Source organism: Hetaerina americana, unplaced genomic scaffold (assembly GCF_022747635.1).
Source record: "Hetaerina americana unplaced genomic scaffold, ioHetAmer1.1.p SCAF_1, whole genome shotgun sequence".
NCBI lineage: Eukaryota > Metazoa > Arthropoda > Insecta > Odonata > Calopterygidae > Hetaerina > Hetaerina americana.
In genome coordinates this window covers 75,925,785-75,949,885 of record NW_027286069.1, presented here as the reverse complement: position 1 = coordinate 75,949,885, position 24,101 = coordinate 75,925,785, and the positions used below count along the sequence as shown (strand labels likewise).

At 36.6% G+C, this 24,101-nt stretch overlaps 2 protein-coding genes across 7 annotated transcripts in view; both read right to left on the bottom strand.

The window, feature by feature from the left end:
* Positions 1-7,764, bottom strand: part of Hr39 (Nuclear hormone receptor FTZ-F1 beta) — a 218,210-nt gene extending 210,446 nt beyond the window's left edge. For all 3 annotated transcript variants that reach the window (XM_071591831.1, XM_071591823.1, XM_071591840.1), the window contains exon 1: positions 7,622-7,764. The gene's annotated coding sequence lies outside the window, so the exon portion shown is untranslated. The remainder of the gene's footprint in view (positions 1-7,621) is intronic.
* Positions 7,765-9,883: 2,119 nt separating this feature from the next.
* The window catches only part of GABA-B-R1 (gamma-aminobutyric acid type B receptor subunit 1), a 34,147-nt gene continuing 19,929 nt past the window's right edge, over positions 9,884-24,101 (bottom strand). Inside the window, exons 13-18 of one of the 4 annotated variants that reach the window (XM_071591791.1) lie at positions 22,776-22,980; positions 22,212-22,468; positions 21,976-22,122; positions 20,811-20,931; positions 20,077-20,122; positions 9,884-13,298 (exon numbers count right to left, since the gene is read on the bottom strand). In XM_071591791.1, the coding sequence (XP_071447892.1) occupies positions 20,100-20,122; positions 20,811-20,931; positions 21,976-22,122; positions 22,212-22,468; positions 22,776-22,980 (753 nt within the window). In that variant the 3' untranslated portion in view covers positions 9,884-13,298; positions 20,077-20,099. The remainder of the gene's footprint in view (positions 13,299-20,076; positions 20,123-20,810; positions 20,932-21,975; positions 22,123-22,211; positions 22,469-22,775; positions 22,981-24,101) is intronic. The other 3 variants (XM_071591782.1, XM_071591774.1, XM_071591799.1) reach the window with 3 other exon arrangements.

The window sequence follows — 24,101 nt, the reverse complement described above, 5'->3', positions numbered from 1 at the left end:
AAGAATTCTTATCCAGTTACTACAAATGGCCAATTTTCATGACCGAAGGATAGAGAATCTAGTACGATAAAAGTTCCATAATTTTAACTTCTCAAATTGAATGAAATTATCCTCGTCAGACGTACGCACCGTGTTTGAATCAATTTAATAAAGAGCGCCAAAAAAAATGTTTTCATGGTCTTCGGAGTTAAGCATTTTTTCCCATGATTCATTCAGCCAACATCCCACGCATTTTTATGACAGACTAAGCTCCTTTCGGAAAAAAGCGAGCTCATACATGCCAACCCGTCAGATTCGCCGTGAACCATGAGTAAGAAGTCGCCTGAAGGGATGAAAAGGTCATCAAATCCAGCAACAATATTGCTAATTTGGCAACACTGCATGAGGGAGACCGGGGAGAAAATAAAAGAAGAGGTGGCCACTGAGAGGGTGAAGAGAGAGGAGTGGGTGGTTATGGGGGGATTGAGGGGGAAGCAGAAGAGCGGTCGGTCGGTGTATAACGAATGGGTGGAGAAGATGATGGCTAGGAGGGGAAGTTGTGGGTGCGCGCTTCGGGGCGGGGCGAGGGGGAGCGCAGGGGGAGGGGAGTGTGGAAATGCACAAACGACGAAAAATGCCACAAACACCGGTCGATACTGGGGAGAGGGGCGGGCGAAAAGGGACCGAAGGAGAGGCAGGGAGAAGCTATAGGAGGGGGAGTAGGGAGCACGTCACACAATTCCATTAATCCTTCAACCCTCCCCTCCTCCTCTTCCCCCTACAAGGACAATCCGCCACATCCCTAAAACCAACAGCGGTAACGCCTCAGTCAGAAGGGACATGGGAAAGACGACGGCGAAGCGAACTTCTCATCTTGACTTTACGGATGTCAGAGCGCGCTCTCTCAGAGTCAGCACGTTCGTGACTTCCTCTTCGAACAATAAATCCCCGCATCTCTTTTTCGGCTTTCTAGAGGATGAAAAATAAAAAATCCGGCGGATGTTACATTATAGTCTACCGGGGACGCCTTGACCACCCACCACGACCTCAGGCCACGAACGCATGAAATGACGAATCCCGAGCGCTTTAAGTAGGTGGGGAAATTTTTTTTTCTAATCACTATCATGCCGATGTGGCGGATTTCGAGTACTGATTATTCGACGATGATTCATTTTCTCGCAGATGCATCGATTAATTCAGACCCTACCACGAGATCCAGTGTAGCAATTTAACGAGCCGCGCTGTGTCAAGAAACTGACAGCGGGTAATAACGTGTAACTGTGCACAATGTACTGTAACCGATGCTCATTAGCACGAATAAAAGTAAGATTATTTCTACAAACTCCATCACGCCTTCGCGTAACCCATGTAATTTCACTCTCGCGCGAACTGGGTTAAGAGATCTTGGAATTACTTTACTTCTCATGTCGAAAAGAAAAACATTAATTCGAGAGGAGAGCGAGGGACGGACGGCGACTCGGGGATGTTTGTCGACTCCGATTAGGCAGCCGTTGGATAGGGAAGTGAGTGAGGGTGGGTTGGGGGAGGGAAAACAGACGGAACCCTTCCTCACCCGGATGGAGAACGAATAATCCATGTGGCACGCCACGACGATGTAAGTGTTTTCCGATGACACTTTTCCAATTTCCTTGGATAAAATGGTTGGTCACAGGAGGGGGGACGGAACGCGCGAGGGAAAGGTTTTCACCAATCGATCACCGTGGAGGCGCAATGCGTGATCGTGTGAGGCATTAAAAATGGCAAGCACGATCCCATCGTGAAAATCAGGAGGACACGATACACGTGTGCGGAAATAACCTTAATAGGCAATGGCCCAGCCGGGGGTCTCCAGCATCCATTACACATTCGCCACGTCTAAATGCATTCAAGGAATAATAACACAGTCAAAGCAAACAATTCATGCATACCCCAAAGCATAAAAAAACATTCGTTATCTTACTAAAAGAGCTTCCGAGTCTTACGTAATACACAAGTAAAACTTAGAGACATTATTCATGAAAATATGTTCACTCCAAAATAATTTCAATGAAAGAATATTATCTTATTCTAAATTCAAAACGTTTGAAATTCTAAATTTAATCGGGAAGGCGAAGAAACCGATCCGGTGGTGGCGGGGTAACGTCCTCTTCTGATCACCCAGAGGTCAGGGGTTCGACTCCCGCCTATGTAGGTTTCCCTTCACATAGGCCTTGGGTGTTTGCAATTGTCTTTATTATGTCTCGCCGCTTATTTAATCGTTAAAAGGCCGATTCAAAAGCCAAAAGTGCTGTTATCGGATTAGCACCAATAAATAAGTTAAAGAGGATTATTCGTAAAAATTCACCACTAAAATGATCATTCTACTCGATTTTTTGGTAAATCGTAACATGAATCTAATTTCTAAGGGTGAATGATAACATTCACCCTTAGAAATATACCGTTAGAAATATAATAATAATATAAAAATACCTGAAGGTCAGCCTTCCACGCCATCAAAAATTATTCCGCCACAAAAGCCCTAATGCTGAACCAATTCATGTTCTGTAATCCCATAAGGGCCAAATGGGCAGTAAACTAATGACAAAGCTATTAAATACTACCCTAGCTTATTTCACGCGAATAATTTCAGACGTGATTGTTCCATAATTAAAAAAAAACAGACAGTGGCATATCAAACACAGGTCCACTTAAATAGGAAATGAGAATATCGCGTCAAGTTTCCCAATTTTTAAAATCTCCGAAAGCTTCAACAATATTCCCCGAAGCACGCGACCATTTGGGCATCCCCAGAGAGTACAAATTGAAGGATCGCACTTTCGTTTACGAAGGCATAAATAATGCATAAGCAGATTCCCTTTCCCCTCGCTAACTTGACGCAAGCGGTTCGACCGCGATCCGAAACAATTCCTTTCAGATCGTCATCAATTTTCATAACCACCACTGACGATATCTTCCCACAGTCCTTCAGGAAGAGAGCGGGAGGGAAGAGACGCGGCGTATCGTTCGAGACGGGGAGAGGGGGGTGGAGGTGAAAAACAGCGCTCGCTCCCACCACTCACCCTCCGCAGGAATTGCTGTTACCGAAAAGCAACTTTCACCACCGCGAACGCATGGGCTACTGACGCTGAATTCAACACAGGCGGGGGGGGGGGGGGAGAAACTCTCTCACCCTCTCCCTCTCGGCCGACGGAGAGTGAACGTTCGTTCACGTGATAAAATCCTCGAGCCGCCTCCTCCGCCCCACTCCACTACCATCGGGTGGGAGGGGCCGCGGGGGAGGGTCAGCCTCTCCGCGAGCAGGAGACGCAAGGGAGTGCAAGTGTCTCCCCACAAGGCTTTCAAGGAAGAGCCCGAGTCCAGTTGTGCATGACAAGCTTTCCCGTAAACTGGTTATTTTGATGCCCTCCGCTGCAGCCTACAATTCATCTTATCTAAGCCATCCACATAAAAATTATAGCGGTTCCACCAAGGCGTCAGGGCATGTTCGAACCCGGGGATAGGCGAAATTAATGAGGGCTCCACCGTTTATGAATGCAAGAAATCGCTTGAAAGTGAAAACTTCCGCGTTCGATATAATATAAATAGCGTATTCCACAAATCGAAAAACATAAGCATCGTTTATCCTTGTTGTCATGTTCATTTTCACCGTGAAGGGAAAACACAAAATATAAAATTACAGTCTTATGTAAATCTTCTAATAATGCCTCATTAAATGAAGAACACAATGTATATTTCCAATGTTATTAATTCTTTGAACATTCGTTGTTTCGAAGAACAGCGAAAATATTCCTTGTGTTCTTCATTTAATGAACATGAACTTCCACAAAGTTGAGCCGGGAAAATTTGAATACTAATAATGCCTCTTGAAAAATTGAATTATAAATGTAAGGGTAACATTACTTGTTCCCGGGTGGCAGGTAAGGGCAGGTACATGCGAAAGAGTTTTCGATCGAACATCTCGAGAAAGGGAGACCAAAACGTTCTACATACAGCACATATTTAAAACACTGCCTTTCATGAAATTTGTTGCTGCAGGCAGTCACTAATGTCATTGACAAAACGGCAGGCTTTTTGAGAACAGAGAAGAGTTTACACGAAAAAATAACTTTCACAAAACCAAATGATTCGAAGGCAAGCGCTCTAAGAATTTACGTGACTTGCATTATTCTTTTTAAAGACGTTCGCTCTGGAACTCCATTAATTCACGTAACATTTCGCGTGCATTGGAGAGCAATTGAATTTTTGGAAAAAGTATGTTATGATGAATTTCATAGCGTGACTAGTTGTCACGGTGGGTTAGATGAATTCGGGTGGGGGAGTGTGTTACATGAATCAGAGCGGAAAAAACTCAACGACTGAAAGTAAAAATATAAGATTAAGATCGTAATTCAATATGAGGCATCTCCCTTCTCTGAAAATAAAAACATATGTACAACTCCTACACAATGGTTCTGGTCTTTTCCACTAAAATAAGATTGATCAGAATCGAAAGAAGTTTACAATATCATTATCGACTTACAACCAGAGGAGTTATCACAATGACTATGAAGGAGATAATTATTATGACCAGAATATTTCGCGGTAAATTTTATTAAAGCCATTGTACAACCACAAATAAAAGCTCTTCCTACAGCCAACCACCAAAAGAAACCCATGCAATTTACATGTTGAGCCGTTTGTCTCCTAGTTAGTGCCACTGACTAGGTTATAATTACACTTACTTTTCAGTTCCTAGCCTTTTACTGATATACATGTATTGAAGAGCGCATGCCCGGATCGGAATTAGCCCTATGCCACACGCCCTAAGCGAGGCCGGGAGAGTACCTTGCGAATGTAGATGAAGAGGTTTTGTTTGTTATAAGCTGTACAAACAAACTTATTCATGAGACTTAAGAATTAATTGAAAATTCCATAAAAATGACCCATTATCGTATCATAACTTTACGAAGCATAAAATGCGGAGGAATTAATTTAGAAAGTCCCTAAGTTTGACCACATTCAATTATTATCTTACATTTCTGTCACCTGATCGTATTTAAGTCATATTTTATAAAATTTTCAACTAGATTATTGCCCCAGATGGCCGTGATATTAAGGCAATGTATTGAAATATTAATTCAAGAAACAATATTAATTAGGCATTACCAATGCGTCTGCTGAAATGACCTTTGTTTCACTTGCAACGAAAATGTGCACGAATGACATCAAGATGGGCATAATTTGCCACTGAAAGTGGCTGTGTCTATTTCAAAACAGCAGTAATAATCTGATTTCTCAATTGAAAATCGCAAACATTAAATGCAAAATCGCAAAGAGTTTTAAATGTCATCGCGAAAACACTTTTTCCGCGAATGTGCTTCCTATGAGTTTGCAAAACCTATCATGAATCATAATTTGCAATTTTAAGATATTATTCGCGATTTTTTAGCGATAACACAATTGTGCACGATTTCTCCTCGGCATTACGACAGCGTCAATCTTAGAATAGAAGTACCAAACACTCGGACGAAGTATTTGTAAAAACGCTCCCATCCAAAAGGAAAATCAAGGTCCATCAATATCATGGAACAGTAAAATGTTTATCTTTCAATCGCACTACAATCCTTTCAATGTTTCATTGGTGCGGGTGGGGAATGACTTAGGTGTGAGTGGGCATCGCAAAACATCCAGGACATGGCCTAAGGTAACCGGAATATCTAGAATGAGCAGAATAAATGTCAGACGCGTAGTGATTCAGTGGGATTTCACCTTGGAAACCGTGCCATATTTGGAACAGATTCCCCTTCTCTACTTCCAAACCGACCGAATGTAATTAAGGTGACTGCGATTCGTTTCTGCTTCAACCTCATAAGCTGAACCATCTTTTAAAGCAAAATTAAGCACCCTGAGCAACAGCCTTCCCTATGTCTAGCAGTAATACGAAGGTTATCAAAATATTGTTCTCATTTTATAACTTTGAAGCCGTCTTTTAATCTCTAACGGAAAGTTACTCTAATCAATAATTAAAAACGAATTCATTCATATTTTAAAGCCAGCTCAACTGACAAATACAGGAAAAGTTGGCGCAAAAACAAGCACATTAGTGTGCAGCAGGTGGCGAAGGTATTGGACACCTGTCAGAGTACTTCGCTACGATTACTCGTGTTACAAATGAAAAGTTAATCGAAATAAATAACGCCAGAACTCATAAAAGTGAAGGAACGTGAGATGCGACCAAAAAAAAAAATCAAAATAATATGAAATTAAAAAAAAATCAAAATAATAAAGTTAAATGCAATGCGTAAAAATCAAACTAAGTGAATAACGATATTTTCCCGTGACGGCTCCCCACTCACATTTAAATTTAGAAACAAAAGCATCGCTACTGACACCCGCAATTAGTCTCATCGTGCCAAAATAATTTACTAACTCATTGCCACGGCCGAAAATTAAGAAATAGTTTTAAAAGGCCAAGTAATATCTGAATCAGAAAATTCACAATGAAATAAGAGAAACCTTGCATGCCTCAGATAAAACAGACAGACCATGCCCGGAGTATTTATATTTAGTCACTCAACAATGTTCATTAACAGAAGTTATTTGTTTAGAAGAGAAGTAACTAATTTCACTAAACTGCAACTGAATAATTTTGGTTTATGATACCGAAATATAAAATCAAAATTCTAGCGTATAACTTAACCGCAAAGGGAGAAAAGAAAAATTATCGAGGGAAGGAGGAAAGACAACGCAGCTAACAGGCTGCAGCGATGGAATACAAGACTGCGGCATAGCATACGATCGGAAAGATTGCATTGCAATAAAAAATATACGAGTACACACTATTTCAACTGTTGGTCGTGGAACATAATTCCCTTTCGCGACTTGAAGTGCAATCTGGATGATTCAGATGAAAAGGGCAAACTACCCTTCATTCGGTAACCATGGAAACGACACGAGTATGCACAAGGTAGAATACAACAAAACATCTCAACACGATTTTTGTTCCGAAAAATTCTTCTACCCTTCACGTCCAAGGACGACTCCTCACTTGTCACTCGTAAACGGTGAACAGCGAAGGGCGGTAGCGTAGATTTTCTTGCTCGAACACGTAGAAATATCTCACAGAATAAAAGAAACATCAAAGAAACACGGTGTCGTTCCGAAAGAGGTTGTAGATTTCAGGGGTGGGCTTGTTCAATAATGAAAGGGGGACGATATAATGAAGGGCTGTTTGTGTGTGTCGCACGTGCGAACATGGGGAGATCAACAATATACAACAAAGGGAAGGAGTTCTGTCTTTGGGGACAGGTGCGCCCCACCCCCATTGAGTATGGTATAGATGGCGCCCCACGGAACAAGAGAAAGGGATGGACGGCACTCTTTCTGGACGGCGAGAGAGAGTGGTTGTTTAGAGAGCGTGTTGATCTCCATCTTCCGAGCAGTCCTCAGTTTTTCATGGTGTCCGGCCTAGAGTATTACCAGAGAGCGCAGGGGCGCCGCGAGGGAAAGCGAGGCCGACGAAAGGTCTTTCGGAGGATATACAGGAGGGCGGCGGAATGGCGGAGAAGAGCGAATAGAGTATCACCGTGCGTACGGGCGCCTGCTATTGGAAGTAAGCGGCGTGTTTATTTGATGTTTCGAAGGCAATAGACATCTAACTCACCGTATACTATCATCCACTCACTATCCACGTCCGAATCGGATGGAATCCAAGGCACGGGCGACGCAATATCCGACGGAGGAGACGAACACAACGGCACAACACTTCCACATTCTACGGGTCCATTCCCTCAACGTCGGCACACCTTGTTTTACGGTACAATGACGCCAGGTAGCACCACCGTACGGTTTGAGGGGGGGAGGATAGGGAGAGAGAAAAAGAGAGGGGTAACAGGAAAAAAATGAACCGCCCGAGGACACACTCCACCTTGACGCGGATGGCAGACTGACGGCAGATTGTCGACCTACACTGTAGATGACGCGAGTGTACGTGCGATCGCTACGCCAACAGGCATAAAATTGAAGCTTTTATGCTTATTTATTTTGGCGCGAATAATAATTACGAAAGTATCATATTTCAAGATGATTTCGAACTCATTATCAGTCAAAATAGACAAAAGAATAATTGAATAATGATCAGCGTTTTTTATTGCATGAAATAGTGAAGTTCTTGGCTTGAGCGATAAAGAAGTGCATATTAGGCTAAAGAAAATGCATCATAATTACCACACGAAAGACTAACATTTTTAAAAAGTCGACGAAAATGCCTGAGTTTACTTAAAAATGAGTTTTTGCCCTTATACTAATGATTTCGCAGAACCTTAAACAATATATTCAAAACTACTATCAATTTGCCCTTTATTATCAATTAGATGCATAATGCAATTATGCATCTAATTTTAATGGAGTCATCTGCTGATGTCCATTTCAATGCAACAATTTCAGAGGGTAAAAATCATTCACCTTGACCGGCATTTCAGAGGACACCTCGATAGCTTAACTGGCTAGAGCAGTCGAACGGACATTGAGAGATCCCGGTTCGAAGCCCGATCAAGGTGAATGATTTTTACACTAAAAAATTGTTGCATTGAAATGCACATTAGCAGATGACTTGGTTATAAGTTACTGTTGCGGAATCTCCCACAGTTTCCTTGGAATTTTAAAAACAAATATTTGAATTGGGAATATCACAAAATATTTGCTTTAACAAACCAAAGTAAAATGCTCATATTCAATGGGGCATGAATACTTTCATAAAAATGTACAAGCACAAGTGCACAATGCGGTCCATTCATGAACCAAAGACTTTTGATTTGGTTCTAACAGCATGTATTTGTGTTTCATACCTTAGACAATAGTAGTTAGCAAAATGGAAAACTTTTTCTATTCGCTCAATTCTATGGTAATGTGTGGGCCTAATAGGGCATTAGAAAATTATATTCTTAACAATTTATTTGAGAGCACTTTACTTCTTGCAAACCAAAAGCTAATGATGTAAAAACAATGCAATGATAGGAAAAGCTATCTATCATTCCACAACTCAGCAAAAAAAAACAAAATAAGCTAAAATTAATACACTAAGAGCCAAAATCTAAATTATAGAATTGAGGAAACAGGTTAAAAGAAGAAAAAATGTTATATCAGAAAATAATTGATATTTAATTAATAATCTAATCCTGAGAACAAAAGAGAAAAATGAAGATGATATGGCAGAGATAGACAGTTCCATGGATATGTACCAAAGCATAAAAGTCTTCTAAAGTAAGAAGAAATACAGGGAAGAATGAATAAAATGACCATGAATGGATCAAAGTGATTGAGTTTAAAGAGTCAAATGCAATTAAAAACTTTCTATATCAATTATCTTACATTTACAATTCATATCATGCAAGGCCTTCCCATGAAGTCCCCATCCAACGATATGTTCTGTATCCTCTGAAATACAGGTCTGTTAACCTCAGAGTTAAAAGAGTGACCATTATTTTTTTCCTCTTCAAGGCCATGCACTTTATGAATTATGTACATAGGTTTCCAGCTCTTTAAGATTAGTAACAGTAAAAAAAATTTCTGATCAGTTATAGGACATGATTTTAGGTGGAGCTTACCTATCCATACCAATGTGTATGGTTACCACACACTTAAGTTAAGTGCCATATTATTGAGGGACATTTCTTTCTTCAATTTCATTTCTTGCAGCCAGATAGTTAACAGATAATAATTGCACTTCAATGGCAATTCTCTGGAATGTTATGCAAACAGAAGTGCAAGATATTATAATCTAGAACATAAGCAAACAACAGAACAAGCTAACAATAGTATCAAAGGTTGTTTCTAATGGTTCATGATTTGACTTAAAAGTCATGTTTTTCATTACATACACATTAAAATAAGTCACAAATTATTTTGGTGATAATATTTATTTCTATTTTATTTCATCAACAAATGAATAAAATGTTTCATGAATACCCTATGGGTTATAAACATCCAAAATAAAAATTCAACATCACATGCATATAATATTAACTTTATAAAGGATGAGCGATCATTAAGCAATGGTATTTCAATTTCATGATGGAATATCTAATGTAAAAAATATACTTCTTTGAAATCATTTTTAATACATTATGAAGCACCCTATGTAAGCCAACTTGTACATATATAATTTATAATTATATACTACATAACTTGAAATACAAATAACAAATTACTTATAAGAAACAGCAAAACTATTAACAAAACAATGAACTCTCCAATTACAACACCATTATTAAAAGTGGAAAAATGTTATTACAATCCACAAACACTTTAAACATTTACTTATTAATATGATGACAAATTCAAACTGAAATAAAATAAAACTAGTGAATTTATAAATCAAGAATTTCATAATGCTAATAAAAAACTTTCCAAAATCATTTGCTTCATAATCCCAGTTCTTTTAGCTAGGACATTATAAGAAAAAAAAGTGCTTGTAGAAGATGAGACATAACATCTAGTGACTCAATGAAGAAAGTAAAAAATCTGGATGTGTACATTTTCCTTGTTTTCAATAGTTGTACTTCCTTTAAAATACCTAACATTGGTATTTTTAAGTGAAAGAATAAAACCAATGGAAATATTTATGAACCCTCGTCTTAAAAGATATCTACACATTTTTTTTAAATTTATAAAAAAGAAAGTATTTTCACTCTTAATTGGGGAGTGCTCTTTGGATTCATCGAGTTTCTGGGAATTTAATTAATGGATTTTCGATCATGATCATTCTAAGACAAAATAAGATGGGAAAAGATCACAAGTTAGCAGAGATGTAATGTATACAAAATAAAATAGGAGAAATGAGAAATTGACTCAAGAGAAATGCTGAGCGAATATTTCACTCTAACATATAAAATTTCAAAAATATATATAAATACTCTAATACATGAAAAATATGTATAATCAAACAAGGAAATCATTAAATTAAGACAAGTAAATCAATTAGATCATAAAGAGGTGATTCAGGAATAACTGCAATTATATCTCAATTTAGAGAACTGCAAGATGAATTAGATGGCTTATTTCCATTAAATAACACACAGCCAACAACTTCACAAAATTTGGATTCAACAGTTACAAAGACATGTTGTGACCTTTCCATGCATCACTTACATCTTTTACTCACATGAATCGAAATAACTTCCTCATAAAAGTTATATTCTCACAAACCTAAAGTTTGTCATTGGATGACCCCATTTTGTACAATTGATGGATTTTATCATTAACTCATGGAGATGAATTGGTTAATGCTTTGGATGAAAATGTACCAATTATGATTAGATGCCTAACAAATTTTGCTACACACTCATTACATCAGTTTATTGCTACACAATGAATGACCACATCTTGGCTAAAGAGTGATAAAATCCAAGGTACAGTTTCATTAATCATTTGATGACATGCAATCATTTGATCAATTGTTACTTCCGATGGATAATTAGCCACAAAAATAACACAATTTTATTGATTCTTGAATTAACAGGTATTTCAATAGATATTAATTAGACAGTTAGATCATGTACATATTAATATTGATTTTCATCCTTGGGGCTCAAAGAAACGGTTAATTCTGGAAAAATATGCAGACCAATCACTGAATGTAGATAGGGAGACTAGGCCTAATTGGGTAAAAATTACTTTTGAGAAATCAATCTCAAAGTGCTTACATTTTTTAGATTACAAACATAAGAACAACCATGAAGAGAGACCTCCAAGAAGTAGGTAACAGCTGATGATAAATTCAGACCAAAAAGAAATTAAAGCCAAGTAAAAGACGTACAGGCAGACTCCATGCTTCACAAATGCATTACGTGCCTTATAATTCAAAGAAACACCTTTTTGCATTATCAAAAGAACTACCTAATATTAATGTACTTTTTTAAATGTATCAAATATATGAGATCAAAATATGAAGAAAATAAGGCCAACTAATATGAGCATAGTAGATTCTCAAGGCAATTGTTTAAATAAGGTCGCATTGACACCAAAGGAGACTTAAAAGTATAACGATGAAAAATATTTGATCCTCATTCTCTTATTACGTTCTAGAAGTAATAAAATATCCCCATTTATGTATTCATTGGTATTCCTTAAAACTTTACTTTGTGCACAAAATTTAGCGATAGATAACAATACCACATTACCTTAAGAAGGGCTGAGCCTGATAAATAATTTTCTGGGTTAGGGGATATGCATAATACAAAATATGAAAAACTGATAATATTGGCATCTACCTGCTTTCATTTACTAATTACTGCAGCAGACAATAATTTACATTTTCAAAATGCACATCAGAGTAGTATTTATGTAAAAACAATTGAAAACAGCCTTCTCCATAAAGAAAACATTCTTCAACACTATTACATCTCACAGGAAAAAGCACAATCTTAAACATGGCTCCACAAGAGAATCTAATTCAACAGAGAAGAAACAATCATTCTAAAGAGGAAAATGACTTCCAGCCATTTTAGAAGCTCTATTATCAGCTCTATTCACCAAAGTTCTTAAAATATGAATACTCATTACATCTAATGTGCAAACCATTGACATTGATTCTAACTTTCTAATGTACAGATCATGGTTTTGATTACGACACAAGATTTCACATCATACTGAGACACCTGGCATAATTTCAAATGAAGGTTAACTTACAAAATGTTGATTAACTTTCGCGAATCGAGCACAAACTTTGGTGTTTATTATAATAAAATAGAAAATGAATGAAAACACTGATTCCACAGCCATAAACCATGAAATAGTTAGGCTGCCCAAACATATATACAGAATGGTACTGCAAATAGGGCCCATATTAATATATAATATTACCTACTTTTCATCATAATGTGACTATTTAGCAACTTAAGAACACCAAAATTTAGGAATAATCCATGGTACGATAAAAAATAATAAATTTTTCATCCAATCCATAATAATGATAAACTTCTGAAATTCAGTCTTTCGACGAAAAAATCTTCCCATTTAATCAAATTATCTTTAGAACAAATGAAAAGGACACCCATACACTTGAGCATCCATCACAAAACATTCAACTTTGCCAAATGTTCATTTACTCAAAAAATGCCATATGTGGCTCTGTAGCTTCTCTCTTTCTTTCTGTCTCTGAGACCAACGTAGGTGAGTTATGTTAACCATGGCAGACTTCATGTTGCACTTTGCGCACACCACCTGCTTACTCCCATCAGCAAACACGAACCCGTGGACCCTTTGAGCTAGTTGCAGCCTCACAAACTCCCCTCAGCGACTTCACTCTGTCCGGGCGAGAGTGGAGCACTTTTTTCCTTCACCTCGATTGATCACAGAACAGCCATAGAGGGAGGGGGGATAGAAAGTTAAGTGCAACAAGAAAGAGGGTAATAGAGAGAGGGTATTGGATTGACTAAGGATGTGGAAATTCTAGGGTATGCAAGATTTCAGAAAGAGTAGTAAAAGAGTATGTGGAACTGAGAAATAAAACATTTTTTTTTGTTCTTTGGGTTAAGAATAAAATGCCTCAGGCCAGGAGACAAAGGTCTGTGATTTCATTTTGAAAGAAGATGATTTTTAAGGAGTTTATAGAAGAGAACTTGATGTAAATAAAGGGAAAAACACTAAAAGTAATTTATTTTTTAAGTGTATTACTCATGAGAAAAAGGAATAATTCTATTATTTCATAATTATATCAAATACTATTATATGTAACAAACTCAATTTAACGAAACTTAATTACTAACATTTTTTATATTTGAACAAAATCAATGTTGTTAATGGCTTAAATTTGACTCATTACATTTGATATGTTTGCATTCACCTGTGTTGAATTCTAGATTGACAATAGACCCAATGTGACAATTTTTCACCACTTTATTTCACTATGTACATCATTTTTATGTACTTATAAAGTGATTCATTTGTACTTCAAAGCAGGATTTTTATAGCATTCAAGTAAAGTTTTAATTACCTACCTATCCACTTTCCATATTGAATTTAATTGTTTCTTTGATTTACATCGTAATCCTACAATCATTTTAACAAATTAGAGTTTCCTCTAATTTTTTGCAATGCCAAATATGTACTGGAAAATTAATGACAATATGAGATTGTTTTTTAAGAGTTTGGCAAGACCACAGGGGACTAACCCTCAATCATCAACAATTTCACGTAGCATGATTTTCAAGTACTAAGATGATCTTGTTTTCAAAATTTTTTCCAAAATATATCTGACAGGGGATTATTTCACAAATATTATTTTTAAGTAAAATATATGTCTAGAAAGTGATGTAGCAAAGCTGCAAAAGGTTTCAAGAATACTCACATTTTATGATTACATACACATAAAATAAGTGATTATGGTAATAGATATGATTCAGTAATTAGACGATAGCCTAATTTATATATCATTAGTATACATCTTATTAATATATTTATTCTTCAAAATGATCCCATTTCATGAGTGAACACTATGAAAGTTACCTTCAAACCCAGCTACGTATATGTATTAAGATTCAAATTCCTCAATAGAGGGTGCCATATAAAAGGAGAAACAGGGAGTTAAGGCAATGCATCGCAAAGCAGTGGGGAATGAGAGATTATTATGAGGCACTGAGGTTTTCTGTTCAAAGTCTATGAAAAGTGTATGCAATGTTTGTGAATGGAAAAGTTGCTTATATATTAATACATATCTCCTAAAAATAACTATGTTGTGCATAGATTCAAATTCCTTGAGCAATATCAAATATAGTGAATTACATCAAAAATATGTGCTGGAGTTTAGCTTGAATATTGATCAGTATTCCCAATAGAAAAGTAAGAAGTGCATCAATATTAACTGATAGAAATTCATGAAGATGGGATACTTATACACTGAAATGTTAAAAATGACAAGGAGATAATACTTGGATGTTTGGGAGATATTATTAACAAACATTGTTTCGGCCAATAAATGGAGACTTCCTCCACACATATGCATGAAAATATGCAAAGAAAATCATACAGAGATTAAACAGGGACAAAATGAGGGGCCCATGCAGGATTAACATTCAGGTCTCTGTCATTTGGAGCAGAATGTGTAATGGAAGTGGAGGCAATAAAGGCTGCATTTAGCAAAGATGGTAAAGGCCACTGCTCTCCAACGAGATGGCCATCCCTAGAGGTACGACTCGGAGAACTCGAAATCGGAGCGTGATGCACGGGAGCTCCCTGTGTAGACGGAGGAGAGGCCAAGGCCAACGGCAGAATCGGAGTTTCCCTCTTCCACCACCAGGGCCGCACCCCCTACCACTGGTCCCTCCACAGCACCCTCGGCTGCCCCCATCGTGCCTTCCCCCAGAGAGAGGGCGTGGCGTAAGGGAGGTTGAGGGGAGGGTGAAGATGAGGCGAGGGGGGAGAGAGAGAGAGGAGGAGTCTCACCCTCCCCCATATTAAGTCCTACCTCCATGAACACTTTATTTGCTTTGCATCAAATTGGCATAAGGTGCAATTTTCTTGCTCAAAGTTGGTTAGCCCTTGTATACAAAATTTTGTATGTTCAATACTGTGTGCAGTCATGAGAAAAGGACAGCATATTGGTTAATTAAATAGAGCTTGAAAGCCAAACCAGGCATATCCTTTATTGCTCTGTCATAAGGATCCACACACCCCCTTGCTGGAGTGTGTCTACAGCAATATTGACAACAGGAATTCATTTGTGGTGGCAACAGAAACAGTATAAAGTTCCCCAATATTTCCCTACTTGCCTATTTCCATTGTTTTTCAAATTTTTCTTAATCTTTCGAGGCCTGAAAGGCCAATTACAGTCCCTTATATTTTTTCCTTAAACCATTGAGTTACTTTCAAACTACTGACATTAAAATGTATTGGCAAACACCTGAAAATCTTCTGAACTTTAACAGATGATGAGACCCCTGGAGTCTATAACAAAATGGAAGAATGAAAATAAAATGTTATGCTAAAGGCTGTCTACAATATTTAAATATTTTAATTTCATGGTCTTTTATTTTAATTATAATTGCCAGCATTACAGCCAAAGTAAAATGGGGGCTCCCAAGAGTAGGGATGGGATGATGAGTGCCTCGTGGTCCTAATGTGTCAGTGTTTGCTATTCACGTAGAGCTCTAGTTGGCAAAACTGAAACCAAGTTAACAGGACAAGACATCCTGGCATCTGAGGTAGGGATGAATTAAGCAGAGAAAATGGAAGGGCTACAGTAAAAGTGATAATGACTTAGGGGTCCGCTTGTTTTTACACTATCAACTACAATGCATAAAGTAATGAAGAAATAAAGCAAAATATGATAATGCATTGTAACAATACATTATTTTCCAAATTTAATGACAAAAAAAATTTGAAGAAGAAAACCTTATGAAGAGAGACTAATAAATATGCATGAATAAAAAATTTAAAAATATTCAATTTCATTTGATGTAAGTGATACTAGAGTATTTACATTATTTCAGGGAGCATAAGAAGAATTATAATAGAGGTGGGAGGGTATTGGCTCAGTTTGCATAGTGAATGGAAAACTAATCCCTTATCTCTTTCACGCTAATAGCAATATTCACTCATATACCACAATAATTCATAACCACTTCCACATAAGTTACCATAAATCACAATTTTCATATAAAAATCCATGGCAATGGGAGTATATAACACATTACCACATTCACTAGAAATGAGTGATAAATTATGTAGTTTCAAAATCAAACTAAAAAATCTCATTCAGATGAAGTGCTATTGTTCATTTAATGAATTTTCAAATGATAAGAAGTTGCAGTGCAATGTTTAGGCATATTCATAGTGGTGAAATGTACCTGTATTTGTACTTTTCTGTGTTAAACAACTCCTATACCTACAAGATATGTATACTCAGGGGGATTATTAAAATATTATTATAATTGCTGCGTAGGTTTTCGCGGTGGTGGTTTGAAGGATTCTGCATTCTCGGGTTTCACCGCATTGTTGTTTAATGCTGACAACAGTTTCACCGAAGTTGCATTCAGCATCCTCAGGGGAGAGATGAGGGACTCGGATTTTGGCCACCCTTATATGGGTGGTCCCATCTAGTGGCTGCTCTCTGATTGGTCCATTTCCGGAGAACTCTCTTCCACACATTGTGGACATGGTAGCCTTCATCTCTGTTGATGTTCTCCAGGTTTTTGGCGATCTCAATTGCTTCTCTAATTAGTCGTGGGTAATATCTACTCTCCTTTGCTATTGCTAGGTCTTTTATTTGCTAAGGCTTTTGATGACTAGTTTCCTGCTTTTCTTCTTAAGTATAAATGCAAATTCCAGTCTTCTATTTAAATTCACATACACCAAATTATCACACATTAATTAATGAACCACTATTTCCTTGTCTGCTAAACTATTGTACTGCCACTGGGCACATGTATTGTGATTTGATTGTGATATAAAAACATTGTTATTGTTTTTGCTGATGCACATCATCAAGAATTGGATATGATTAGCATTGCAAGGTTCATTCCTAGCAAAGTATCTCAGATGAGTGACAGGATTCAGAAAAGAATTGTAACACTTAAATCAATGGCATTAATGCATCAATGCCAGTAGTACCTCAACTATGCATTCAACAATACACTTGAATGGACATCCTGAACTTAATAAACAGTAAAATCAAGGTCACAAACCAGGGCTGACCTATAAGTTTCAGATGTAATGTGGGTAGAATAGCTTAAGGATACATACTTTATTACATATAAATTATTGATGCTCATTCCATATTGTTGCTGATAAAATGGTAAAAAAATTTACTTCGTCAATATTATAAAAAAAATTTCTTGTCTCTAGAGTAAATGCTTCCTCAAAAAAATACATAATTGATACTTTATGAAGCTCAATTACTTTGCAGCATATCCCATGCATACCTGTATATCTATTGAATTTTAACTAAATTCTGCATGGCAATTACCTGAGCCATGCAGAGGTTTGATTTATACTCGCTTCCACTGAAGTAACTCAATATAAACAAGTCCAAAATGTGTCTCATTAAATTGCATTGAAATGATAATGATTAATAAATAGAAATACTCTTTGATACTTATAGTTTTCAAAATAATAAAATCATGTAAACATATGGAGATGTCAGATACAAACTGCTAAACATAATTCACTTTGCATTGCACTTGGAACTCCTAGCAGCAATCAAACTTCCCATGGGAGTACATAATGCATTTGTATTCAGACTACCACACCAAAATATTTACAATGTATTTGGCTGGAAGAGCAACTACTCTCCTGCTGAAATGAATGTTTCATATTAGGACTTTCAATTTTGCATATTATAATGATAGGGTAGTCCAGGGGTAGTGTATTGAACTATTGACTGGAGGGTCTTGGTTCAATTTCTGGGCAGGCATCTCTGGGTATCCTCAGCTTCACCCAAACCATACAATTTTTTGGTTACCAGAACTTCCTGGGAAACCATAGGGGCACAGGGAAAGGATCTGGCCCCCCCAACCCTGATGTTTGAACTTCACACACCGTTGGACTAATTATTGGGTGAACTATATCATCAACTACCAAACTGACCTTTGGATTGATTTACTGTGTTTATACTTATATAATAATGCACATATGTCCATGGAGTATTTCAAGGTTATTTCCGTCAAATTTGCCTTTTAACAACATAGTTCTTCATGGTTCATATTCTAACACATGTCCCAATTCTAATAGCTCAAAATGGGTACACATGCTATTTCAACAGCATGGCCACCAACTATTTTAATACAAACAAATATTGCCAGAAAAATGAGTGTTTCGGCGATTCCAGGAAAAATTATATTAGATGGTTGTATGTTTGTCCAATAAACAAAATTATATTTTGTGCAATTGAAGAGATGTATGCACCAGGGAGATAGGCAGCAGAATGGATAGATTTCAAATGCCATTATTTTCTTATACTATTAGAGATAAAAATAGATATGACTGCAGGTGTGAAGGAGATAGTTAGCATTGGCAATGTCTATTTATATTATCAATATCCTGCACTTTTTTAATAGAGCCACCTTTTTAACACTCCTCCCAAATTATTTGAATATACATATTCTGAAACTGAATATTTTTGCATGTGAGTACCTTATTTTGTGTGATTAACTTTGTTGCAGTGCATGATCAAACTAATATTTGTGTAGAGGTGTCATGATTGGGATTGTGCATACATGACAGGTGACCTAACACTCCCCACCACATACCCTTGCGGCAGCTTGCAAGATTTCACGTAGACGATGTAGATGTATGCATCTGTACCTGCCATCTGCTTTTAACAGTCATTTTGTCATGGTCATTCCAAACTAGGCTTTTCTTCTAGGGTGCCAATATTCCACCATTTCAAATATGGGTGTCTTTATGGTAAGCTTGTAGAGTTAATATTGTTTAAAACAAAATACATTTCTTATTATGAACTTGTATGCACTATGAACTTGAATGCCACATGAAAAAAGCAGATTTGAGTCATCGAGGCTAAGTTCCTTGAGGAGAGGTCTTGAGTCAAGGTACAGAGGAGCTCAAGAAAGGAAGAAGTTTTTGTGGTACAGTGCAGGCTCAGATCACAAAGTGGATAAGGGGTGCCCAAATTACAACTTAAATATGCAAGCAACACTATAAGCATTTCATATTTAGGAAAGATTTCATATTTTAAAGTCATTTCAATTAGTTAACTACAAAAATAAATGCTTTTATTATGCATGGAATTTTTTCAGTAAAAATAGAATAACTTTACCTAAGACGTTGACGTCAATAATGGAAAATTGAAAAATGTCTGAAATGATTATTTTACTCTCAGTAGTGAGCACCATTAATGTAGTAAAAATATAACCAAGTAAAATTTGTTTTGCTATCAAAACAAGTATGCTAAATTCCAAGGAGGAACTACAAAGGGAGTCACAAAAAGCAAAAGCTATACCTTTAAGGGGCTGCTGCTCTATAACATTGGCAGTCATTGTTTCAGTATACCTAAATTACAACAGTGTGCATCACAAAAAGCCACATTGATGGAATGAAAAGTAATGATAAAATTACTGAAATGTAGGATGTTGCTAGGTAACAAATTTTTAAAAAATAACTCACCCAATGAAGACATTCTATATTATTCAGTGACATTCAACATCCTTCCCTGCAATTAAATAAGGGACTGAGACATTTTTCCTTGTAGTCAGACTATTTTGACAACTGGTCCAGCATTGGTGCATCAATGCTAAATCCTTTCCACAGAGGTGTTGTGTCTTTTTCAACAAATCCCACCTCATATTTTGTTGTATTTTCCCAATTTTTAAAAACTCCAGAAATTACGATAATTTCTCAGTTTCATTACCACCATGTAATTTACCACAAAACTTTAAAGAGCTCATTTTTAAATTGACTAAGTCTTAGGAATTCTAATAATTTATATTGCTCACTTCAAACTTATTGTCCAGATCTTTTACAATGACATGCATCACAATTGTGTATACAAGAGCATTGAATTCTGATGTTTTAAATAAACAAAAGAATCCAATATATCCAAGAGCAATCAAGGTAGAATATAATGAATGCAATTTTGCAAGCAGATATTTATCTGCTGGAAAATGAAAATCTTAATAAAGTTTCCTCATTTTTTCAAGATGAGTAACTACAAAACCCACCACGGAAGAGGAAATACTTTAATCACGTAGACATTTCAGAATGTATGCATTTACAGGTGTCAGAACATTTATAAACGATTATAAAGCTGGGATCAAACCAAAAGATATTTGAAAACACTTCCAAGAAAATGAATAACAGAGAGCGAGGAATGAAAGAGGGAGGAGTGTGAGTAGACCCACCTGCAGTTGAGTCGACTTGCCTCCTGCGTCCCCCATGGCGCTGCTTCCCACGCATCCCACCACCTTCAGCTGCTTCCTTCTCTTCCAATCGCTGCTTTAGGAGACGTATCTTTTCTTCTTTCTATTAAGCATCATCAGGAGCCAATTAATACAAAATGTCAACCATAAAATTATCAACATTATTATCACAAATGAAACAAAATTCAAGACCTAAAAAATGTCATTTCTATAGTAAGATGACAATAGTACTGGATCAAAATTTACAACGTATCGTTGATGGTTATTTGGCATAATGAGGAGGGATGTGATGTAATTTGAATAACACAAGCATGAAAATATTCAAACAGTATTTCCACCTAAATTCAACCTTTTATACAAAGATCCTTCCTTCTTGGGCCCACATTAAATTTCATTGAACAGTGTTTCTAGAAGAATACCAGAAGCCAAAATCCAGATTACAATTTAGGGGTTTAAATATGAAATTTAAAATTCCAAAGGATTAAAAGGGGCAGGAGTGCAGGATGTAGACCCTTTAATGGGAGTACATACCTTACTTAAACATCAATTTAAAATTCTAACATATCACAACAAAAAATCATAAAGTTCTCCGACAAACCAGCATCTTTCCATTTAAGGCTTTAACTTTTCAATGATTTTTCATGGCGATGCTTTGTTTTGAACTTAATTTCCACAACACTCTTCCTAGAGTTAACTTTAACAATATCAAATAGCATGCACTCTAACTTTTCCAGTACTTAATTATGAAGTGCAAAATCCCAAACAGTGAGACCTTATATGGATACACTAGCTACACTGTTATGTGCTTGGTTTTAAAATGTGACAGAGATAAAAGCTTTCATGCGTGAAAGAAATATAACAGAGGAGGTAATCTTATTATTATCCTTTTACAGCCTTGTTTTGAGCTGTGAAGATCAACACTCATCTATTTAAGTCAGGTTAAGTATTTTGAGGGATAAACTTAAAAGAGAGAAGCAACCAATGCATAAGGGTATGAGCTAATGGTGAGAGAATAAATGTTCTCACAATCTATTAGGAAACACATTGATTTAAAAAAGTTTCCAATTCCCCATCAAAGTAATTGCTCTTATTTCTTCAGAACTCTATGCTTAAAAAATATATTATTTTAAAGGTAAATATTACTAACAGCAGAGATTAGCTTTTGCAATTCATCATTTTCAGCCAGGAGACTTCTGTAGCGTTCCTCTTCTTCCCTTGTCATTCCTCCATCAGACGGTGCTCCATCTGTCCCACGACCTTCCTTTTCCCCAGGGTGCCGCATCACTTCAATCACCTAAAACAAATGCAATGAACAATACCATCAATGAAATATGACTTGGATTAATTATCAAGGGGACAGAGGAATTATCTGCATTTACTTACCTTTGGCACAAATATCAGAGCCATGCTCAAGAAACAGCAGAATATGATGGATAGAGCTACGAAAGCATAACCTGCATCTTGCTGCGATGCTATTACCATAGTAACCGGAGCTGTGATGAGGCAGAGCACCACAACATTGTAGATCGACATTCCCACCAAACGTGAATCATTTATACCTTTCACCTTAATGCTCCGAGTTTCATAAGCCAGAAAGAGGCCAAAGATCAGCACCAGTCCTTTGTATCCATAGAGGACACCTGAAAAAATGAGCGCTTGGTTTAGACATGAAATAGCCAGGGTTAGCAACCAACTCTTGACTACCTGTGAACAAATTATTGATTGCTCCTAACAAATGTTACATGTACGAAGGTATCATTGGGTTAAAATGTACAAAATTTCCTCTAAATGGATATTATTCTTGATTATTCACATTTTTTGCATAATACCCTAGGGTAATCCTGAAATGTATGCCAAATTCCTATGCTTAATCAGGTAAGTGCCCACAAAAATAAGTAAAGAGAAATAATTCAAGACTAAAGGAGAGCACACAGTGAGATAACATACCTAGCCACACAGTGCTGTGCTGGCTCTCACAATGCTCCAGTTCTGGTCGAATCTTGACATCATCCTCAGTAGAAAGAGGATCTTCTAAAGGAAATACCTCAATGCCCCTCTCAGGAGGGTCCGTCAGTTGCCAGGACAAAAGTAAAGCCACATCCACAAATAAAAATCCACCAACCATCACATAGAGTTTCCATCCTTCATCAGCCTGCCAATGAGACAATGAGATAAATTAATTAAAACAAACATACATAGGAAATTCTAACGTTTTTATTTAAAGTTACAACTTGGAAAAACTAGAAGTTCTTTAAGCCCAGTTATGACCTAGCTAGCAGCTGAGCCATCAATTAAATAAAGGCAGTAATAAAGCAATTGGTACCAAAGTTGGCTTGAAGATCAAAAATTAATTACCTTACACGGTAAATTTTGATTTAAACTTGATAAAATTATTGTGGATTTCATTAGACATGATTATGATTAATTTATTTGTAAGGTATAATAATAATATGCATGAAACAAGAGAAGACCCCAAAATTTAAGAGTTTAAGAGGTCACCTGGATAGCTTAACTGGCTAAAGCACTTGGCTGGACATCGAGGGATCCAAGTTCGAATCCTGTTCAAGGGGAATGATTTTTACACTCTGAAATTAATTAGGATCTTATAAGAATAATTTCTTCCACTAAAAAATGCTTTTGGGATTTCCGGCTGCATAATTGGAAAAACTAAACATTTCACTATACCTAACAAGAGGCACAGCAAGAAATTTGAGAAAATCAAGAAGTTGCAGTAAGAGTAATTAAAAAATATAATCTTGTAAAAGCAATTCTCACATGACAATGACAAAAAATTGACTTTATAAAGAATGATAAATAATACATTTCTAAATTTCGATGTATCATCACATGATATTTTGAGGTAAAAGCGTTTTATCTGAAAATTGTATCCAATCATTCTTAAATATTAATCCTCATATTGGTCACCAATGATATTAAAAAAGATGGATACAAAGAATAACAAGATTTTAAGCTGCAAATATCACTAATATGGTCAAACTAAACATCTTTTTGGGGTTTGCTTGGATGGAAAATTTTACTCACATGTACAACACACGAGTAGATGCATAAATCTGCTTAGCACTCTGGATAAAGGGTACATTGGTAATGGCTTATGGATTACTCTTTCAGTAACATGAATTTATTTTGCAAAGGTATTTTTGTAGAGAGATTCAATCATTCTCTGTGTATAATAGTGGCACTTGAAAGTATGTTAAGACTTTGAGAGACTATGATTCACAAAAATATTTTAGGCAATGATTATAGCATGGCTGT